This window comes from Oncorhynchus mykiss, chromosome 23, assembly GCF_013265735.2.
Source record: "Oncorhynchus mykiss isolate Arlee chromosome 23, USDA_OmykA_1.1, whole genome shotgun sequence".
Taxonomy (NCBI): Eukaryota; Metazoa; Chordata; class Actinopteri; order Salmoniformes; family Salmonidae; genus Oncorhynchus; species Oncorhynchus mykiss.
Window position 1 is genome coordinate 744,727 of NC_048587.1, and position 22,883 is coordinate 767,609.

The 22,883-nt window shown below is 43.8% G+C and overlaps 1 protein-coding gene across 1 annotated transcript in view; it reads left to right on the forward strand.

Annotated features, from left to right (window-relative positions):
• The window catches only part of LOC110516746 (ryanodine receptor 2), a 563,076-nt gene that overhangs the window by 467,117 nt on the left and 73,076 nt on the right, over positions 1-22,883 (forward strand). Inside the window, exons 76-83 of the mRNA XM_036960048.1 lie at positions 1,990-2,124; positions 3,970-4,082; positions 5,381-5,477; positions 16,682-16,788; positions 18,675-18,726; positions 19,240-19,290; positions 21,947-22,046; positions 22,804-22,883. Of these exons, the coding sequence (XP_036815943.1) occupies positions 1,990-2,124; positions 3,970-4,082; positions 5,381-5,477; positions 16,682-16,788; positions 18,675-18,726; positions 19,240-19,290; positions 21,947-22,046; positions 22,804-22,883 (735 nt within the window). The remainder of the gene's footprint in view (positions 1-1,989; positions 2,125-3,969; positions 4,083-5,380; positions 5,478-16,681; positions 16,789-18,674; positions 18,727-19,239; positions 19,291-21,946; positions 22,047-22,803) is intronic.

Sequence of the window (22,883 nt, forward strand, 5' to 3'; positions counted from 1 at the left end):
CGCTACAAAGTATTATCTTAAGGGGGCTGAATAATTTTGCACGCCCAATTTTTCAGTTTTTATTTGTTAAAAAAGTTTGAAATATCCAATAAATGTTGTTCCACTTCATGATTGTGTCCCACTTGTTGTTGATTCTTCACAAAAAAATACAGTTTTATATCTTTATGTTTGAAGCCTGAAATGTGGCAAAAGGTCGCAAAGTTCAAGGGGGCCGAATACTTTCGCAAGGCACTGTATATGTTACCCCTTGGTACCGTTATCAGTCTGGTACTGTTCAGTTTATATATGTTACCCCTTGGTACTGTTATCAGTCTGGTACTGTTCAGTTTATATATGTTACCCCTTGGTACCGTTATCAGTCTGGTACTGTTCAGTTTATATATGTTACCCCTTGGTACCGTTATCAGTCTGGTACTGTTCAGTTTATATATGTTACCTCTTGGCAGCGTTATCAGAAAGCACAGCATTGATTTTCACTGCTACGAAGACGATATTTCTGTGTCACCAGAGAATTTCATGTCCACGGATAAATTATTCAGCTGTATTAGTGATTTAAATACTTGGATGGCTCACAACTTCCTCCAGCTCGAGGTACTTATTGTTGAAGCCAAAGGACAGAGAGAGAATAAAGGTTGGTTTGACCTCTCTGGTTCAGGAGAGTTGGTTTGACCTCTCTGGTTCAGGAGAGGTTGGTTTGACCTCTCCGGTTCAGGAGAGGTTGGTTTGACCTCTCCGGTTCAGGGGAGGTTGGTTTGACCTCTCCGGTTCAGGAGAGGTTGACCTCACGTTTTAATTCACAGGCAATCAAGATAAAACCCCAGGTAAAAAACCTAGCTGTTGTTTTAGAATCTGAACTCAATTTCAAATCGCATTTGTAATTTGACCAAAATAGCTTTTTACCACCTGAGGACCATTGCCAAGGTGTGACTGTTTCTCTCTCAAGCCGATACAGAGAGACGCATCCATGCTTTTATTACAAGCAGGCTTGACTACTGTAAATGCTCTCCTGTCTGGTCTACCCAAGAAAGCCATTTGTCAACAGCGAAACATACAGAATGCTGCAGCGCGGCTACTGTCCAAGACCGGATGGAGAGAACACATTACACCTGTTATTAAGGTCTCTGCACTGGCTGCCTGTGGGTTTTAGAATACATTTTAAGATACATTTTAAGATTCTTCTATTGGTTTTTAAATTAATCCACGATTGTTCCCCCCAATACATGTCAGACATGCTTTTAAGTTCTGTACCCAGTCGGTCCCCCAGGTCCTCTGGTTCTGGCCTTTTAACTATCCCAAGGCCTAAGATGAAAAGACATCTCTAGTTACTAAGCCCCCAGCCTCTGGAACAGCCTGCCAGAGAACCTGAGGGGGAACAAGAGGCATGGAGAGGCAGCCTCTAGTTACTAAGCCCCCAGCCTCTGGAACAGCCTGCCAGAGAACCTGAGGGGGACCAGGAGGCATGGAGAGGCAGCCTTTAGTTACTAAGCCCCCAGCCTCTGGAACAGCCTGCCAGAGAACCTGAGGGGGAACAAGAGGCATGGAGAGGCAGCCTTTAGTTACTATGCCCCCACCCTCTGGAATAGCCTGCCTGAGGAGTGAAACTGTGGATATATTTAAAACAGATCTTAAAACATACCTTTTTAACTTAGCCTTTTCTCAGGGTGCTTGTCATTCGTTCAGTTTTTATTGTTCTCTGTTTTATTTCCATAGTTTTTTTTGTTTTTTCTTCCTGTGAAGCACATTGTGTTGCGTTCCATGTCTGATATGTGTATAAATAAATCTTGATTTGATTCGGGCTGAAAAAGCCAACTCATATTTTTTGGTATGCCGATGACTATAGGAGTTGGATAGAAAACCCAAACACGGAGACCAGGTTAACGAACCTTAACCCTCACAGTGAAATCACGTAGCCTTGCTTAGACCTCAAACATGCTTAATCCTCCTGTTTCTCCTCAACCCCAATAATGTATTCTCTCTGTGTGTGTGTAGCTGGAGGACCCTGCTATCCGCTGGCAGATGGCTCTGTATAAGGACCTTCCTAACAGGAGCGAGGACACGTCAGACCCGGAGAAGACTGTAGAGAGAGTCCTGGACATCGCTCACGTCCTCTTCTATCTAGACCAGGTGGGTTCTGGGAAACATCAGGGTCGTGTTCATTTAAGGGCCATGCAAATGGGAAAACTTTTTCAAAACGTTAAGTAACAGAAAACCAGGCTGTCCGTCTCTCTTTCTGCCTGTTTTCTTTGGTTTATAGTCACATTTTAAAACGTTTTGTCATGGGAAAATGTTTTTCTGAGTTTGGTGCCTATTGAACATGACCTGAGTCTGAAGTCGTCTATTATGTCAGAACAAATCCAAAGGAAAGTACTTCTGGGGACACCATTGGTATTTTATGATGCTGTGCCCTTTCCTGCAGGGCTGAGGGTCATTTCCATCTCAGGAAGTTTAAATATCCTCATCAAGAAAATGTGGCCGATGCGCAATTTAAAGTTAAATAGTTTGACCCCTAGCGTGTTATCCCAGATTGCTGAAGTTCTGTTAGAAATGAGTTTGAGTTGTGTGAATCGGTAATGTTTGAGTTGTGTGAATCGGTAACGTTTGAGTTGTGTGAATCGGTAACGTTGAGTTGTGTGAATCGGTAACGTTGAGTTGTGTGAATCGGTAATGTTTGAGTTGTGTGAATCGGTAACGTTTGAGTTGTGTGAATCGGTAACGTTTGAGTTGTGTGAATCGGTAACGTTTGAGTTGTGTGAATCGGTAACGTTTGAGTTGTGTGAATCGGTAACGTTTGAGTTGTGTGAATCGGTAACGTTGAGTTGTGTGAATCGGTAACGTTGAGTTGTGTGAATCGGTAACGTTTGAGTTGTGTGAATCGGTAACGTTTGAGTTGTGTGAATCGGTAACGTTGAGTGGTGTGAATCGGTAACGTTGAGTTGTGTGAATCGGTAACGTTGAGTTGTGTGAATCGGTAATGTTTGAGTTGTGTGAATCGGTAACGTTTGAGTTGTGTGAATCGGTAACGTTTGAGTTGTGTGAATCGGTAACGTTTGAGTTGTGTGAATCGGTAACGTTTGAGTTGTGTGAATCGGTAACGTTTGAGTTGTGTGAATCGGTAACGTTTGAGTTGTGTGAATCGGTAACGTTTGAGTTGTGTGAATCGGTAACGTTGAGTTGTGTGAATCGGTAACGTTGAGTTGTGTGAATCGGTAACGTTTGAGTTGTGTGAATCGGTAACGTTTGAGTTGTGTGAATCGGTAACGTTGAGTGGTGTGAATCGGTAACGTTGAGTTGTGTGAATCGGTAACGTTGAGTTGTGTGAATCGGTAACGTTTGAGTTGTGTGAATCGGTAACGTTTGAGTTGTGTGAATCGGTAACGTTGAGTTGTGTGAATCGGTAACGTTGAGTTGTGTGAATCGGTAACGTTGAGTTGTGTGAATCGGTAATGTTTGAGTTGTGTGAATCGGTAACGTTTGAGTTGTGTGAATCGGTAACGTTTGAGTTGTGTGAATCGGTAACGTTTGAGTTGTGTGAATCGGTAACGTTTGAGTTGTGTGAATCGGTAACGTTTGAGTTGTGTGAATCGGTAACGTTTGAGTTGTGTGAATCGGTAACGTTGAGTTGTGTGAATCGGTAACGTTGAGTTGTGTGAATCGGTAACGTTTGAGTTGTGTGAATCGGTAACGTTTGAGTTGTGTGAATCGGTAACGTTGAGTGGTGTGAATCGGTAACGTTGAGTTGTGTGAATCGGTAACGTTGAGTTGTGTGAATCGGTAACGTTTGAGTTGTGTGAATCGGTAACGTTTGAGTTGTGTGAATCGGTAACGTTGAGTTGTGTGAATCGGTAACGTTGAGTTGTGTGAATCGGTAACGTTGAGTTGTGTGAATCGGTAACGTTGAGTTGTGTGAATCGGTAACGTTGAGTTGTGTGAATCGGTAACGTTATGCCTCTCCATTTCCTCTTCCTGTAGGTGGAACATCCACAAAGGAGCAAAAAGGCTGTGTGGCACAAGCTGCTCTCTAAACAGAGGAAGAGGGCTGTAGTGGCCTGTTTCAGAATGGCACCCCTGTATAACCTACCCAGGTAAACATGGCTCCCCTGTATAACCTACCCAGGTAAACATGGCTCCCCTGTATAACCTACCCAGGTAAACATGGCTCCCCTGTATAACCTACCCAAGTAAACATGGCTCCCAGGTAAACATGGCTCCCCTGTATAACCTACCCAGGTAAACATGGCTCCCAGGTAAACATGGCTCCCCAGTATAACCTACCCAGGTAAACATGGCTCCCCAGTATAACCTACCCAGGTAAACATGGCTCCCCTGTATAACCTACCCAGGTAAACATGGCTCCCCTGTATAACCTACCCAGGTAAACATGGCTCCCCTGTATAACCTACCCAAGTAAACATGGCTCCCAGGTAAACATGGCTCCCCTGTATAACCTACCCAGGTAAACATGGCTCCCCTGTATAACCTACCCAGGTAAACATGGCTCCCCTGTATAATCTACCCAGGTAAACATGGCTCCCCTGTATAACCTACCCTAACCTACCCAGGTAAACATGGCTCCCCTGTATAATCTACCCAGGTAAACATGGCTCCCCTGTATAACCTACCCTAACCTACCCAGGTAAACATGGCTCCCAGGTAAACATGTCTCCACATGCCTTACCTAACTAACCCTAACTAACCCAGGTAAACATGTCTCCACATGCCTTACCTAACTAATCCCAACTAACCCAGGTAAACATGGCTCCTCTTGCCTTACCTAACTAACCCTAATTAACTCAGGTAAACATGGCTCCACTTGCCTTACCTAACTAACCCTAACTAACCCAGGTAAACATGGCTCCACTTGCCTTACCTAACTAACCCTAACCCTAATTTACCCAGGTACACATGGCTCCTCTTGCCTTACCTAACTAACCCTAACTAACCCAGGTAAACATGTCTCCACTTGCCTTATCTAACTAACTCACCCAGGTAAACATGCTCCTCTTGCCTTACCTAACTAACCCTAACTAACCCAGATAAACATGCTCCTCTTGCCTTACCTAACTAACCCTAACTAACCCAGATAAACATGTCTCCACGTGCCTTACCTAACTAACCCTAACTTACCCAGGTAAACATGTCTCCACGTGCCTTACCTAACTAGCCCTCTCTTTCACCCTGCTCCACCCCCACATGTAAATGAACATATTCCTGTCATCTCCTGGTGAATCAACGGGCCTCAGCAGTACATCTTCAGAAAACCATGTTCTGTGCAGTTTTATAAAGGATCACGGTCCAACTACTACTTCCTGTCCAGGACAGACTTCTCTCTCTCTCTCATTCATCCATTCACCTCTGATGACTTCTCTCTGTCTCCCACCAGGCACCGGGCAGTCAACCTGTTTCTACAGGGATATGAGAAGTCCTGGATTGAGACTGAGGAGCACTACTTTGAGGATAAGCTCATAGAGGACCTGGCTGTAAGTGTTCCTCCATTGATAAGCTCATAGAGGACTAGACTGTAAGTGTTCCTCCATTGATAAGCTCATAGAGGACCAGACTGTAAGTGTTACTCCATTGATAAGCTCATAGAGGACCTGGCTGTAAGTGTTCCTCCATTGATAAGCTCATAGAGGACCAGACTGTAAGTGTTCCTCCATTGATAAGCTCATAGAGGACCAGACTGTTAGTGTTCCTCCATTGATAAGCTTATAGAGGACCAGACTGTAAGTGTTCCTCCATTGATAAGCTCATAGAGGACCAGACTGTAAGTGTTCCTCCATTGATAAGCTCATAGAGGACCAGACTGTAAGTGTTCCTCCATTGATAAGCTCATAGAGGACCAGACTGTAAGTGTTACTCCATTGATAAGCTCATAGTGGACCAGACTGTTAGTGTTCCTCCATTGATAAGCTCATAGAGGACCAGACTGTAAGTGTTCCTCCATTGATAAGCTCATAGAGGACCAGACTGTAAGTGTTCCTCCATTGATAAGCTCATAGAGGACCAGACTGTAAGTGTTCCTCTATTGATAAGCTCATAGAGGACCAGACTGTAAGTGTTACTCCATTGATAAGCTCATAGAGGACCAGACTGAAAGTGTTCCTCCATTGATAAGCTCATAGTCAACCAGACTGTAAGTGTTCCTCCATTGATAAGCTCATAGAGGACCAGACTGTAAGTGTTACTCCATTGATACGCTCATAGAGAACCTGGCTGTAAGTGTTCCTCCATTGATAAGCTCATAGAGGACCAGACTGTAAGTGTTCCTCCATTGATAAGCTCATAGAGGACCAGACTGTAAGTGTTCCTCCATTGATAAGCTCATAGTCAACCAGACTGTAAGTGTTCCTCCATTGATAAGCTCATAGAGGACCTGGCTGTAAGTGTTCCTCCATTGATAAGCTCATAGAGGACCATACTATAAGTGTTCCTCCATTGATAAGCTCATAGAGGACCAGACTGTAAGTGTTCCTCCATTGATAAGCTCATAGAGGACCAGACTGTGAGTGTTCCTCCATTGATAAGCTCATAGAGGACTAGACTGTAAGTGTTCCTCCATTGATAAGCTCATAGAGGACCAGACTGTAAGTGTTACTCCATTTAAAGTGTGAATTCAGGAACACTGTGTGGGAAGTCACACAGCAGGGAATGCCTGTGTCTCGTTACAATATGTTTCTAATGACATGTTGTTGTGTTGATGCTATTTTCCTGCCTGCACACAAACCACGTCCTCATGTTGTTCGCGGAGCATCCATTTGATATTCTGAGCACAGCCACACAGACATAGAACTCTCGGTTTGAAATGAAGTCATGATTGGATTAACCAGGCTCCAATACCCAGCATTCATTGTGGGCGAAGTGATTTATTTTTTTTCTGAAAGCACAAAGAAACAAACAAAAGCAGTCAACGATGCTCCTTTCAGATAACGTTTCTGAGAATTTCCTCTCAATGCACCGGAGGGAAGGAATGAACTATGTGGAGGAGACTAGAGAGAGTTACCTGGAATGAACTATGTGGAGGAGACTAGAGAGAGTTACCTGGAATGAACTATGTGGAGGAGACTAGAGAGAGTTATCTGGAATGAACTATGTGGAGGAGACTAGAGAGAGTTACTTGGGAATGAACTATGTGGAGGAGACTAGAGAGAGTTACCTGGAATGAACTATGTGGAGGAGACTAGAGAGAGTTACCTGGAATGAACTATGTGGAGGAGACTAGAGAGAGTTATCTGGAATGAACTATGTGGAGGAGACTAGAGAGAGTTACTTGGGAATGAACTATGTGGAGGAGACTAGAGAGAGTTACTTGGGAATGAACTATGTGGAGGAGACTAGAGAGAGTTATCTGGAATGAACTATGTGGAGGAGACTAGAGAGAGTTACCTGGAATGAACTATGTGGAGGAGACTAGAGAGAGTTACTTGGGAATGAACTATGTGGAGGAGACTAGAGAGAGTTATCTGGAATGAACTATGTGGAGGAGACTAGAGAGAGTTACCTGGAATGAACTATGTGGAGGAGACTAGAGAGAGTTACTTGGGAATGAACTATGTGGAGGAGACTAGAGAGAGTTACCTGGAATGAACTATGTGGAGGAGACTAGAGAGAGTTACCTGGAATGAACTATGTGGAGGAGACTAGAGAGAGTTATCTGGAATGAACTATGTGGAGGAGACTAGAGAGAGTTACTTGGGAATGAACTATGTGGAGGAGACTAGAGAGAGTTACTTGGGAATGAACTATGTGGAGGAGACTAGAGAGAGTTACCTGGAATGAACTATGTGGAGGAGACTAGAGAGAGTTACCTGGAATGAACTATGTGGAGGAGACTAGAGAGAGTTACCTGGAATGAACAATGTGGAGGAGACTAGAGAGAGTTACCTGGAATGAACTATGTGGAGGAGACTAGAGAGAGTTACCTGGAATGAACTATGTGGAGGAGACTAGAGAGAGTTATCTGGAATGAACTATGTGGAGGAGACTAGAGAGAGTTATCTGGAATGAACTATGTGGAGGAGACTAGAGAGAGTTACCTGGAATGAACTATGTGGAGGAGACTAGAGAGAGTTATCTGGAATGAACTATGTGGAGGAGACTAGAGAGAGTTACCTGGAATGAACTATGTGGAGGAGACTAGAGAGAGTTACCTGGAATGAACTATGTGGAGGAGACCAGAGAGAGTTACCTGGAATTAACTAGTGTTCATATGGTCTCTAGGGAGTAGTGTACATATGGTCTCTAGGGAGTAGTGTTCATATGGTCTCTAGGGAGTAGTGTTCATATGGTCTCTAGGGAGTAGTGTTCATATGGTCTCTAGGGAGTAGTGTTCATATGGTCTCTAGGGAGTAGTGTTCATATGGTCTCTAGGGAGTAGTGTTCATATGGTCTCTAGGGAGTAGTGTTCATATGGTCTCTAGGGAGAAGTGTTCATATGGTCTCTAGGGAGTAGTGTTCATATGGTCTCTAGGGAGTAGTGTTCATATGGTCTCTAGGGAGTAGTGTTCATAAGGTCTCTAGGGAGTAGTGTTCATATGGTCTCTAGGGAATAGTGTTCATATGGTCTCTAGGGAGTAGTGTTCATATGGTCTCTAGGGAGTAGTGTTCATATGGTCTCTAGGGAGTAGTGTTCATATGGTCTCTAGGGAGTAGTGTTCATATGGTCTCTAGGGAGTAGTGTTCATATGGTCTCTAGGGAGTAGTGTTCATATGGTCTCTAGGGAGTAGTGTTCATATGGTCTCTAGGGAGTAGTGTTCATATGGTCTCTAGGGAGTAGTGTTCATATGGTCTCTAGGGAGAAGTGTTCATATGGTCTCTAGGGAGTAGTGTTCATATGGTCTCTAGGGAGTAGTGTTCATATGGTCTCTAGGGAGTAGTGTTCATAAGGTCTCTAGGGAGTAGTGTTCATATGGTCTCTAGGGAATAGTGTTCATATGGTCTCTAGGGAGTAGTGTTCATATGGTCTCTAGGGAGTAGTGTTCATATGGTCTCTAGGGAGTAGTGTTCATATGGTCTCTAGGGAGTAGTGTTCATATGGTCTCCAGGGAGTAGTGTTCATATGGTCTCTAGGGAGTAGTGTTCATATGGTCTCTAGGGAGTAGTGTTCATATGGTCTCTAGGGAGTAGTGTTCATATGGTCTCTAGGGAGTAGTGTTCATATGGTCTCTAGGGAGTAGTGTTCATATGGTCTCTAGGGAGTAGTGTTCATATGGTCTCTAGGGAGTAGTGTTCATATGGTCTCTAGGGAGTAGTGTTCATATGGTCTCCAGGGAGTAGTGTTCATATGGTCTCTAGGGAGTAGTGTTCATAAGGTCTCTAGGGAGTAGTGTTCATATGGTCTCCAGGGAGTAGTGTTCATATGGTCTCTAGGGAGTAGTGTTCATATGGTCTCTAGGGAGTAGTGTTCATATGGTCTCTAGGGAGTAGTGTTCATATGGTCTCTAGGGAGTAGTGTTCATATGGTCTCTAGGGAGAAGTGTTCATATGGTCTCTAGGGAGTAGTGTTCATATGGTCTCTAGGGAGTAGTGTTCATATGGTCTCTAGGGAGTAGTGTTCATATGGTCTCTAGGGAGTAGTGTTCATATGGTCTCTAGGGAGTAGTGTTCATATGGTCTCTAGGGAGTAGTGTTCATATAGTCTCTAGGGAGTAGTGTTCATATGGTCTCTAGGGAGTAGTGTTCATATGGTCTCTAGGCAGTAGTGTTGATATGGTCTCCAGGGAGTAGTGTTCATATGGTCTCTAGGGAGTAGTGTTCATATAGTCTCTAGGGAGTAGTGTTCATATGGTCTCTAGGGAGTAGTGTTCATATAGTCTCTAGGGAGTAGTGTTCATATGGTCTCTAGGGAGTAGTGTTCATATGGTCTCCAGGGAGTAGTGTTCATATGGTCTCTAGGGAGTAGTGTTCATATGGTCTCTAGGGAGTAGTGTTCATATGGTCTCTAGGGAGTAGTGTTCATATGGTCTCCAGGGAGTAGTGTTCATATGGTCTCTAGGGAGTAGTGTTCATATGGTCTCTAGGGAGTAGTGTTCATATAGTCTCCAGGGAGTAGTGTTCATATGGTCTCTAGGGAGTAGTGTTCATATGGTCTCTAGGGAGTAGTGTTCATATGGTCTCTAGGGAGTAGTGTTCATATGGTCTCTAGGGAGTAGTGTTCATATGGTCTCTAGGGAGTAGTGTTCATATGGTCTCTAGGCAGTAGTGTTGATATGGTCTCCAGGGAGTAGTGTTCATATGGTCTCTAGGGAGTAGTGTTCATATGGTCTCCAGGGAGTAGTGTTCATATGGTCTCTAGGGAGTAGTGTTCATATGGTCTCTAGGGAGTAGTGTTCATATGGTCTCTAGGGAGTAGTGTTCATATGGTCTCTAGGGAGTAGTGTTCATATGGTCTCCAGGGAGTAGTGTTCATATGGTCTCTAGGGAGTAGTGTTCATATGGTCTCTAGGGAGTAGTGTTCATATGGTCTCTAGGGAGTAGTGTTCATATGGTCTCTAGGGAGTAGTGTTCATATGGTCTCTAGGGAGTAGTGTTCATATGGTCTCCAGGGAGTAGTGTTCATATGGTCTCTAGGGAGTAGTGTTCATATGGTCTCTAGGGAGTAGTGTTCATATGGTCTCTAGGGAGTAGTGTTCATATGGTCTCCAGGGAGTAGTGTTCATATGGTCTCTAGGGAGTAGTGTTCATATGGTCTCTAGGGAGTAGTGTTCATATGGTCTCTAGGGAGTAGTGTTCATATGGTCTCTAGGGAGTAGTGTTCATATGGTCTCTAGGGAGTAGTGTTCATATGGTCTCTAGGGAGTAGTGTTCATATGGTCTCTAGGGAGTAGTGTTCATATGGTCTCTAGGGAGTAGTGTTCATATGGTCTCCAGGGAGTAGTGTTCATATGGTCTCCAGGGAGTAGTGTTCATATGGTCTCTAGGGAGTAGTGTTCATATGGTCTCTAGGGAGTAGTGTTCATATGGTCTCTAGGGAGTAGTGTTCATATGGTCTCTAGGGAGTAGTGTTCATATGGTCTCTAGGGAGTAGTGTTCATATGGTCTCTAGGGAGTAGTGTTCATATGGTCTCTAGGGAGTAGTGTTCATATGGTCTCTAGGGAGTAGTGTTCATATGGTCTCCAGGGAGTAGTGTTCATATGGTCTCTAGGGAGTAGTGTTCATATGGTCTCTAGGGAGTAGTGTTCATATGGTCTCTAGGGAGTAGTGTTCATATGGTCTCTAGGGAGTAGTGTTCATATGGTCTCTAGGGAGTAGTGTTCATATGGTCTCTAGGGAGTAGTGTTCATATGGTCTCTAGGGAGTAGTGTTCATATAGTCTCTAGGGAGTAGTGTTCATATGGTCTCTAGGGAGTAGTGTTCATATGGTCTCTAGGGAGTAGTGTTCATATGGTCTCTAGGGAGTAGTGTTCATATAGTCTCTAGGGAGTAGTGTTCATATGGTCTCTAGGGAGTAGTGTTCATATGGTCTCTAGGGAGTAGTGTTCATATGGTCTCTAGGGAGTAGTGTTCATATGGTCTCTAGGGAGTAGTGTTCATATGGTCTCTAGGGAGTAGTGTTCATAAGGTCTCTAGGGAGTAGTGTTCATATGGTCTCTAGGGAGTAGTGTTCATATGGTCTCTAGGGAGTAGTGTTCATATGGTCTCTAGGGAGTAGTGTTCATATGGTCTCTAGGGAGTAGTGTTCATATGGTCTCTAGGGAGTAGTGTTCATATGGTCTCTAGGGAGTAGTGTTCATATGGTCTCTAGGGAGTAGTGTTCATATGGTCTCCAGGGAGTAGTGTTCATATGGTCTCCAGGGAGTAGTGTTCATATGGTCTCTAGGGAGTAGTGTTCATATGGTCTCTAGGGAGTAGTGTTCATATGGTCTCTAGGGAGTAGTGTTCATATGGTCTCTAGGGAGTAGTGTTCATATGGTCTCTAGGGAATAGTGTTCATATGGTCTCTAGGGAGTAGTGTTCATATGGTCTCTAGGGAGTAGTGTTCATATGGTCTCTAGGGAGTAGTGTTCATATGGTCTCTATGGAGTAGTGTTCATATGGTCTCTAGGGAGTAGTGTTCATATGGTCTCCAGGGAGTAGTGTTCATATGGTCTCTAGGGAGTAGTGTTCATAAGGTCTCTAGGGAGTAGTGTTCATATGGTCTCTAGGGAGTAGTGTTCATATGGTCTCTAGGGAGTAGTGTTCATATGGTCTCTAGGGAGTAGTGTTCATATGGTCTCTAGGGAGTAGTGTTCATATGGTCTCTAGGGAGTAGTGTTCATATGGTCTCTAGGGAGTAGTGTTCATATGGTCTCTAGGGAGTAGTGTTCATATGGTCTCTAGGGAATAGTGTTCATATGGTCTCTAGGGAGTAGTGTTCATATGGTCTCTAGGGAGTAGTGTTCATATGGTCTCTAGGGAGTAGTGTTCATATGGTCTCTATGGAGTAGTGTTCATATGGTCTCTAGGGAGTAGTGTTCATATGGTCTCCAGGGAGTAGTGTTCATATGGTCTCTAGGGAGTAGTGTTCATATGGTCTCTAGGGAGTAGTGTTCATATGGTCTCTAGGGAGTAGTGTTCATATGGTCTCCAGGGAGTAGTGTTCATATGGTCTCCAGGGAGTAGTGTTCATATGGTCTCTAGGGAGTAGTGTTCATATGGTCTCTAGGGAGTAGTGTTCATATGGTCTCTAGGGAGTAGTGTTCATATGGTCTCCAGGGAGTAGTGTTCATATGGTCTCTAGGGAGTAGTGTTCATATGGTCTCTAGGGAGTAGTGTTCATATGGTCTCTAGGGAGTAGTGTTCATATGGTCTCTAGGGAGTAGTGTCCATATGGTCTCTAGGGAGTAGTGTTCATATGGTCTCTATGGAGTAGTGTTCATATGGTCTCTAGGGAGTAGTGTTCATATGGTCTCTAGGGAGTAGTGTTCATATGGTCTCTAGGGAGTAGTGTTCATATGGTCTCTAGGGAGTAGTGTTCATATGGTCTCTAGGGAGTAGTGTTCATATAGTCTCTAGGGAGTAGTGTTCATATGGTCTCTAGGGAGTAGTGTTCATATGGTCTCTAGGCAGTAGTGTTGATATGGTCTCCAGGGAGTAGTGTTCATATGGTCTCTAGGGAGTAGTGTTCATATAGTCTCTAGGGAGTAGTGTTCATATGGTCTCTAGGGAGTAGTGTTCATATAGTCTCTAGGGAGTAGTGTTCATATGGTCTCTAGGGAGTAGTGTTCATATGGTCTCCAGGGAGTAGTGTTCATATGGTCTCTAGGGAGTAGTGTTCATATGGTCTCTAGGGAGTAGTGTTCATATGGTCTCTAGGGAGTAGTGTTCATATGGTCTCCAGGGAGTAGTGTTCATATGGACTCTAGGGAGTAGTGTTCATATGGTCTCTAGGGAGTAGTGTTCATATAGTCTCTAGGGAGTAGTGTTCATATGGTCTCTAGGGAGTAGTGTTCATATGGTCTCTAGGGAGTGGTGTTCATATGGTCTCTAGGGAGTAGTGTTCATATGGTCTCTAGGGAGTAGTGTTCATATGGTCTCTAGGGAGTAGTGTTCATATGGTCTCTAGGCAGTAGTGTTGATATGGTCTCCAGGGAGTAGTGTTCATATGGTCTCTAGGGAGTAGTGTTCATATGGTCTCCAGGGAGTAGTGTTCATATGGTCTCTAGGGAGTAGTGTTCATATGGTCTCTAGGGAGTAGTGTTCATATGGTCTCTAGGGAGTAGTGTTCATATGGTCTCTAGGGAGTAGTGTTCATATGGTCTCCAGGGAGTAGTGTTCATATGGTCTCTAGGGAGTAGTGTTCATATGGTCTCTAGGGAGTAGTGTTCATATGGTCTCTAGGGAGTAGTGTTCATATGGTCTCTAGGGAGTAGTGTTCATATGGTCTCTAGGGAGTAGTGTTCATATGGTCTCCAGGGAGTAGTGTTCATATGGTCTCTAGGGAGTAGTGTTCATATGGTCTCTAGGGAGTAGTGTTCATATGGTCTCTAGGGAGTAGTGTTCATATGGTCTCCAGGGAGTAGTGTTCATATGGTCTCTAGGGAGTAGTGTTCATATGGTCTCTAGGGAGTAGTGTTCATATGGTCTCTAGGGAGTAGTGTTCATATGGTCTCTAGGGAGTAGTGTTCATATGGTCTCTAGGGAGTAGTGTTCATATGGTCTCTAGGGAGTAGTGTTCATATGGTCTCTAGGGAGTAGTGTTCATATGGTCTCTAGGGAGTAGTGTTCATATGGTCTCCAGGGAGTAGTGTTCATATGGTCTCCAGGGAGTAGTGTTCATATGGTCTCTAGGGAGTAGTGTTCATATGGTCTCTAGGGAGTAGTGTTCATATGGTCTCTAGGGAGTAGTGTTCATATGGTCTCTAGGGAGTAGTGTTCATATGGTCTCTAGGGAGTAGTGTTCATATGGTCTCTAGGGAGTAGTGTTCATATGGTCTCTAGGGAGTAGTGTTCATATGGTCTCCAGGGAGTAGTGTTCATATGGTCTCTAGGGAGTAGTGTTCATATGGTCTCTAGGGAGTAGTGTTCATATGGTCTCTAGGGAGTAGTGTTCATATGGTCTCTAGGGAGTAGTGTTCATATGGTCTCTAGGGAGTAGTGTTCATATGGTCTCTAGGGAGTAGTGTTCATATGGTCTCTAGGGAGTAGTGTTCATATAGTCTCTAGGGAGTAGTGTTCATATGGTCTCTAGGGAGTAGTGTTCATATGGTCTCTAGGGAGTAGTGTTCATATGGTCTCTAGGGAGTAGTGTTCATATAGTCTCTAGGGAGTAGTGTTCATATGGTCTCTAGGGAGTAGTGTTCATATGGTCTCTAGGGAGTAGTGTTCATATGGTCTCTAGGGAGTAGTGTTCATATGGTCTCTAGGGAGTAGTGTTCATATGGTCTCTAGGGAGTAGTGTTCATAAGGTCTCTAGGGAGTAGTGTTCATATGGTCTCTAGGGAGTAGTGTTCATATGGTCTCTAGGGAGTAGTGTTCATATGGTCTCTAGGGAGTAGTGTTCATATGGTCTCTAGGGAGTAGTGTTCATATGGTCTCTAGGGAGTAGTGTTCATATGGTCTCTAGGGAGTAGTGTTCATATGGTCTCTAGGGAGTAGTGTTCATATGGTCTCCAGGGAGTAGTGTTCATATGGTCTCCAGGGAGTAGTGTTCATATGGTCTCTAGGGAGTAGTGTTCATATGGTCTCTAGGGAGTAGTGTTCATATGGTCTCTAGGGAGTAGTGTTCATATGGTCTCTAGGGAGTAGTGTTCATATGGTCTCTAGGGAATAGTGTTCATATGGTCTCTAGGGAGTAGTGTTCATATGGTCTCTAGGGAGTAGTGTTCATATGGTCTCTAGGGAGTAGTGTTCATATGGTCTCTATGGAGTAGTGTTCATATGGTCTCTAGGGAGTAGTGTTCATATGGTCTCCAGGGAGTAGTGTTCATATGGTCTCTAGGGAGTAGTGTTCATAAGGTCTCTAGGGAGTAGTGTTCATATGGTCTCTAGGGAGTAGTGTTCATATGGTCTCTAGGGAGTAGTGTTCATATGGTCTCTAGGGAGTAGTGTTCATATGGTCTCTAGGGAGTAGTGTTCATATGGTCTCTAGGGAGTAGTGTTCATATGGTCTCTAGGGAGTAGTGTTCATATGGTCTCTAGGGAGTAGTGTTCATATGGTCTCTAGGGAGTAGTGTTCATATGGTCTCTAGGGAGTAGTGTTCATATGGTCTCTATGGAGTAGTGTTCATATGGTCTCTAGGGAGTAGTGTTCATATGGTCTCCAGGGAGTAGTGTTCATATGGTCTCTATGGAGTAGTATTCATATGGTCTCTAGGGAGTAGTGTTCATATGGTCTCTAGGGAGTAGTGTTCATATGGTCTCCAGGGAGTAGTGTTCATATGGTCTCCAGGGAGTAGTGTTCATATGGTCTCTAGGGAGTAGTGTTCATATGGTCTCTAGGGAGTAGTGTTCATATGGTCTCTAGGGAGTAGTGTTCATATGGTCTCCAGGGAGTAGTGTTCATATGGTCTCTAGGGAGTAGTGTTCATATGGTCTCTAGGGAGTAGTGTTCATATGGTCTCTAGGGAGTAGTGTTCATATGGTCTCTAGGGAGTAGTGTTCATATGGTCTCTAGGGAGTAGTGTTCATATGGTCTCTATGGAGTAGTATTCATATGGTCTCTAGGGAGTAGTGTTCATATGGTCTCTAGGGAGTAGTGTTCATATGGTCTCCAGGGAGTAGTGTTCATATGGTCTCCAGGGAGTAGTGTTCATATGGTCTCTAGGGAGTAGTGTTCATATGGTCTCTAGGGAGTAGTGTTCATATGGTCTCTAGGGAGTAGTGTTCATATGGTCTCCAGGGAGTAGTGTTCATATGGTCTCTAGGGAGTAGTGTTCATATGGTCTCTAGGGAGTAGTGTTCATATGGTCTCTAGGGAGTAGTGTTCATATGGTCTCTAGGGAGTAGTGTTCATATGGTCTCTAGGGAGTAGTGTTCATATGGTCTCCAGGGAGTAGTGTACATATGGTCTCTAGGGAGTAGTGTTCATAACATGTTTTTGTTCCCAGAAAGAAGATGTGATCCTTATCAGAGTTTATTTTGTGGTTGAGACTTGAGAGTGTTACCTGTGTAGATGTGGTGTAGACTAGAAGGCCCCGTAGAAAGAGATTTGACGTTTGTGGATTGTGAAGAATCATTTTTTATTTTTGATTCTGTCTTCACAGAGACCTGGAGGAGAGGAGCCTCCTGAAGAAGATGAGGGAGCCAAGAGGATCGACCCTCTTCATCAGCTCATACAGTTATTCAGTAGGACGGCCCTGACTGAGAAGTGGTGGGTAACTCTGCTCTCTAGCTGGTTAGTAAACTGTAGTAATACCAGGACTGTAACACTCTCTATATGATACATCATCCTCTCTACCCGGTGGTATAAAACTATAGTAATACCAGGACTGTAACACTCTCTATATGATACATCATCCTCTCTACCCAGTGGTATAAAACCATAGTAATACCAGGACTGTAACACTCTCTATATGATACATCATCCTCTCTACCTGGTGGTATAAAACCATAGTAATACCAGGACTGTAACACTCTCTATATGATACATCATCCTCTCTACCTGGTGGTATAAAACCATAGTAATACCAGGACTGTAACTAGTAATGTTACATCATCCTCTCTACCTGGTGGTATAAAACCATAGTAATACCAGGACTGTAACACTCTCTATATGATACATCATCCTCTCTACCTGGTGGTATAAAACCAGGACTGTAACACTCTCTATATGATACATCATCCTCTCTACCTGGTGGTATAAAACTATAGTAATACCAGGACTGTAACACTCTCTATATGATACATCATCCTCTTTACCTGGTGGTATAAAACTATAGTAATACCAGGACTGTAACACTCTCTATATGATACATCATCCTCTCTACCTGGTGGTATAAAACCATAGTAATACCAGGACTGTAACACTCTCTATATGATACATCATCCTCTCTACCTGGTGGTATAAAACTATAGTAATACCAGGACTGTAACACTCTCTATATGATACATCATCCTCTCTACCTGGTGGTATAAAACCATAGTAATACCAGGACTGTAACTAGTAATGTTACATCATCCTCTCTACCTGGTGGTATAAAACCATAGTAATACCAGGACTGTAACACTCTCTATATGATACATCATCCTCTCTACCTGGTGGTATAAAACCATAGTAATACCAGGACTGTAACACTCTCTATATGATACATCATCCTCTCTACCCGGTGGTATAAAACCATAGTAATACCAGGACTGTAACACTCTCTATATGATACATCATCCTCTCTACCCGGTGGTATAAAACTATAGTAATACCAGGACTGTAACACTCTCTATATGATACATCATCCTCTCTACCTGGTGGTATAAAACCATAGTAATACCAGGACTGTAACTAGTAATGTTACATCATCCTCTCTACCTGGTGGTATAAAACCATAGTAATACCAGGACTGTAACACTCTCTATATGATACATCATCCTCTCTACCTGGTGGTATAAAACCATAGTAATACCAGGACTGTAACTAGTAATGTTACATCATCCTCTCTACCTGGTGGTATAAAACCATAGTAATACCAGGACTGTAACACTCTCTATATGATACATCATCCTCTCTACCCGGTGGTATAAAACCATAGTAATACCAGGACTGTAACACTCTCTATATGATACATCATCCTCTCTACCTGGTGGTATAAAACCATAGTAATACCAGGACTGTAACTAGTAATGTTACATCATCCTCTCTACCTGGTGGTATAAAACCATAGTAATACCAGGACTGTAACACTCTCTATATGATACATCATCCTCTTTACCTGGTGGTATAAAACTATAGTAATACCAGGACTGTAACACTCTCTATATGATACATCATCCTCTCTACCTGGTGGTATAAAACCATAGTAATACCAGGACTGTAACACTCTCTATATGATACATCATCCTCTCTACCTGGTGGTATAAAACCAGGACTGTAACACTCTATAGGATACATCATCCTCTCTACCCGGTGGTATAAAACCATGATAATGCCACGGCTGTAACTGATCCATTACAGTGGATCTGATGTCTACCTGATGTTCTAGAACCTTCCTGATTCTACTACTACTATGACACAATAATAATGACCTTATCTACTGTGTGTTGCAGTAAGCTGGAAGAGGACATTCTCTACATGGCCTATGCTGACATTATGGCTAAGGTACCTCTTGCATTCAGAGTGGTCTTATGTCACAATCCATTATGTTTTTCTACTGATTCATCAATTATTTGATTGGTCCTATCACTTCATTGGTTGATTGATTTATTACTTGATTGGTCCTATCACTTCATTGGTTGATTGATTTATTACTTGATTGGTCCTATCACTTCATTGGTTGATTGATTTATTACTTGATTGGTCCTATCACTTCATTGGTTGATTGATTTATTACTTGATTGGTCCTATCACTTCATTGGTTGATTGATTTATTACTTGATTGGTCCGATCACTTCATTGGTTGATTGATTTATTATTTGATTGGTCCGATCACTTGGTTGATTGATTTATTATTTGATTGGTCCGATCACTTGGTTGATTGATTGATTTATTATTTGATTGGTCCGATCACTTGGTTGATTGATTTATTATTTGATTGGCCCGATCACTTCATTGGTTGATTGATTTATTGGTTATAATGTCTTTCTCTTTCTGTATCATCCATTTCTCCACCAGAGCTGTCATGATGAAGAGGATGAGGATGGAGAGGAGGTGAAGAGTTTTGAAGTAGGTATCTCCTCTTGAACACCGTCCAACTCATTTAACTTTTGCCCATCCCTCCCCCAGAAGCATTTTAAAAAGAGGGTGACGTCTTTTAAAATGTGGGTTATTTAGTTTCCCATGGCTTGCAGGCAGCTTTTAAATGAACCCTGAAGAGATGGCAGCTAGAGTCTTCTCTGAGTTGAGATAATGACCCCTGAAGAGATGGCACATAGTCTTCTCTCTGAGTTGAGATAATGACCCCTGAAGAGATGGCAGGTAGAGTCTTCTCTCTGAGTTGAGATAATGACCCCTGAAGAGATGGCACATAGAGTCTTCTCTCTGAGTTGAGATAATGACCCCTGAAGAGATGGCAGGTAGAGTCTTCTCTCTGAGTTGAGATAATGACCCCTGAAGAGATGGTAGGTAGAGTCTTCTCTGAGTTGAGATAATGACCCCTGAAGAGATGGCACCTAGAGTCTTCTCTCTGAGTTGAGATAATGACCCCTGAAGAGATGGCAGGTAGAGTCTTCTCTCTGAGTTGAGATAATGACCCCTGAAGAGATGGGACGTAGAGTCTACTCTGTTGAGATAATGACCACTGAAGAGATGGCACATAGAGTCTTCTCTCTGAGTTGAGATAATGACCACTGAAGAGATTGCACATAGTCTTCTCTCTGATTTGAGATAATGACCCCCGAAGAGATGGCACATAGAGTCTTCTCTGAGTTGAGATAATGACCCCTGAAGAGATGGCACGGAGAGTCTTCTCTGAGTTGAGATAATGACCCCTGAAGAGATGGCACATAGAGTCTTCTCTGAGTTGAGATAATGACCCCTGAAGAGATGGCACGTAGAGTCTACTCTGTTGAGATAATGACCCCTGAAGAGATGACACGTAGAGTCTACTCTGTTGAGATAATGACCCCTGAAGAGATGACACGTAGAGTCTACTCTGCTGAGATAATGACCCCTGAAGAGATGACACGTAGAGTCTTCTCTCTGAGTTGAGATAATGACCCCTGAAGAGATGACACGTAGAGTCTACTCTGTTGAGATAATGACCCCTGAAGAGATGACACGTAGAGTCTTCTCTGTTGAGTTGACACAATCTTGTGCAATACAAATTTTCTCACCTATCGTTCATTGACATTAATGGGAGACTTGTGGATCTCAAGTTGGAGATCCAATCAGATGATAATGATATGGCTCATCTGTCTCATACCTGGTGTAATTTACCATAGATTGACCACATTTTTTATTTTGATTTAAGTTAAGTTAAGAACACATTTTGTTATTTACCCTGGCCAAACCCTAACCCCGGACGACGCTGGGGCCAATGACGGCCTACCCTGGCCAAACCCTAACCCCAGACGACGCTGGGGCCAATGACGGCCTACCCTGGCCGAACCCTAACCCCGGACGACGCTGGGGCCAATTGTGCTCCGCCCTTTGGAACTCCCAATCACGGCCGGTTGTGATACAGCCTGGAATCGAACCAGGGGACGTCTGTAATGACGCCTGTAGCACCGAGACGCAGTGCCTTAGACCTCTGCTCCACTCTGGAGCCCCTGTTATAACGGAACATGGTGTACATCTGTATCTTTTTTTTTCCTCGTGTGGTTTGTGTGATCATGCAGCGACACTCTTAAAACACTGAGGATGTTAATCAGCATGGCTTTTCAGTAGGCTGCTCACGGCTGTTCCTCAGGACCACATCCTGTCCTTATTACACCAATCTTTTCACCATCATTTTCTGGGAGGTTTTTCTATTTTCTGAGTATAGCTGGGTGGGATCCGTGCACTGTGAAATGATACCATTCTGTTTCCCCAGCGCGATATAAGCAAAGGTTTAAGCAACAAAATTGCCAAGAAGGAGGAAGAATCTCTGGTAACAAAGTTCTCAAAAAAACAACTGTCTCTTGTTGATTTTGCATCTTGTTTCCTTTCCAGTATTTCTGTATTTCATGTTCCTTTTGAAGGTTCCTCATTCATGTCGTTCAGCCCCGCCCCTCTCCGCTTCCTGATTTGTTTTTTTCTTCAACACTGTAAAAAAAAAAAAGCCTAAATTAGGAGAGCGGCCATCTTGCTTTTCCCGAGCTCTTCCATCCCCTTGTGTTCTTCTGCTGTGGCTCAGATGGAAAGTGGGGAAGCAGCCAAGCCTGGACCCCTATAGCGCTCCCTGCCATGCTGTTCCCTCAGTCGGGCAGAGTTGTTGCTGCTGTTTGGTTGTCACTGTTTCAGTGGGTGTTGCTGGAGACATGACACTGTCCCCCTCGTTGTCTATCTGTCTCATGACCCTCAGCACTGAGCTTACAGTCCACCTCACTGTACTAACACACAGACAGACTGCCTGCTCCCATCCAGCTCCAAGCCCTCTGTAGTCTTAACTAGCCAATGTGGGGCCCTGTGGTTATGAGTTACAATATTGTAATACATTTGTCTTCAACAGGCATTATTAACACCGGTGACATCATCCTGAATTCAATTTGAAAGACGTTGATAGAAAACACCTACGGAAGGTGATCTTGGACCTGGTGCAGGAGTAGGTCTTCACCTCCAGGGTGGTGTTGAGTGTCTTGTAGCCCGATGGGCGCACGGTGGTCTGATTGGACAGGAAGGTGCAGTCTCTCAGGTCTCTCCTCCTCCTCCTCTTCCTCCTCTTCCTCCCTCCCTCCTGCAGGAAAAAGAGATGGAGAAACAGAAGCTGCTATATCAGCAGGCCAGGTTACACGACCGAGGTGCTGCAGAGATGGTGCTGCAGACTATCAGCGCCAGCAAAGGTAAGCTCTCTGAGTAGAATGGATGAACAGGATGTCCACTGAGTGGACAAAACATTAGGAACACCTTCCTAATAGTGAGTCGCTGCCCCCCCCCCCCCCCTTTCAGCCCTCAGAACAGACTAAATTTGTCGGGTCATGGACTCGACAAGGTGTTGAAAGCGTTCCACAGGGGATGCTGGCCCATGTTGACTCCAATGCTTCCCACAGTTGTGTCAAATTGGCTGGATGTCCTTTAGGTGGTGGACTATATTCTTGATACACACAGGAAACTGTTGAGCGTGAAAAACCCAGCAGCGTTGCAGTTCTTGACACCAACCGGTGCGCCCTGGCACCTACTACCATACTCCGTTCAAAGGCTACTTAAATATTTAGTCTTGACCATTCACCCTCTGAACGGAACACATACAATATCAAAGTCTCAATTATCTCAAGGCTTAAAAATCCTTCTTTAACCCCCGTCTCCTCCCCTTCATCTACACTGATTGAAGTGGGAGCATAGCTTTCACCTGGATTCACCTGGTCAGTCTATGTCATGGAAAGAGTAGCCATGTGTGATGAATACATTGGACATCTCAGTGACCCATAACTCTCACAACAAAGCAGAGCTCTGTCCACAGTAGGTAGGTAGCTACATTGTGACGTACTAGACCCAGTATAAAGATAACTCTCACAACAAAGCAGAGCTCTGTCCACAGTAGGTAGGTAGCTACGTTGTGACGTACTAGACCCAGTATAAAGGTGTTGTGTTCCCCACCAGGTGAGATGGGTCCCATGGTGGCCTCTACTCTGAAGCTGGGGATAGCTGTCCTCAATGGAGGCAACTCGACTGTTCAGCAG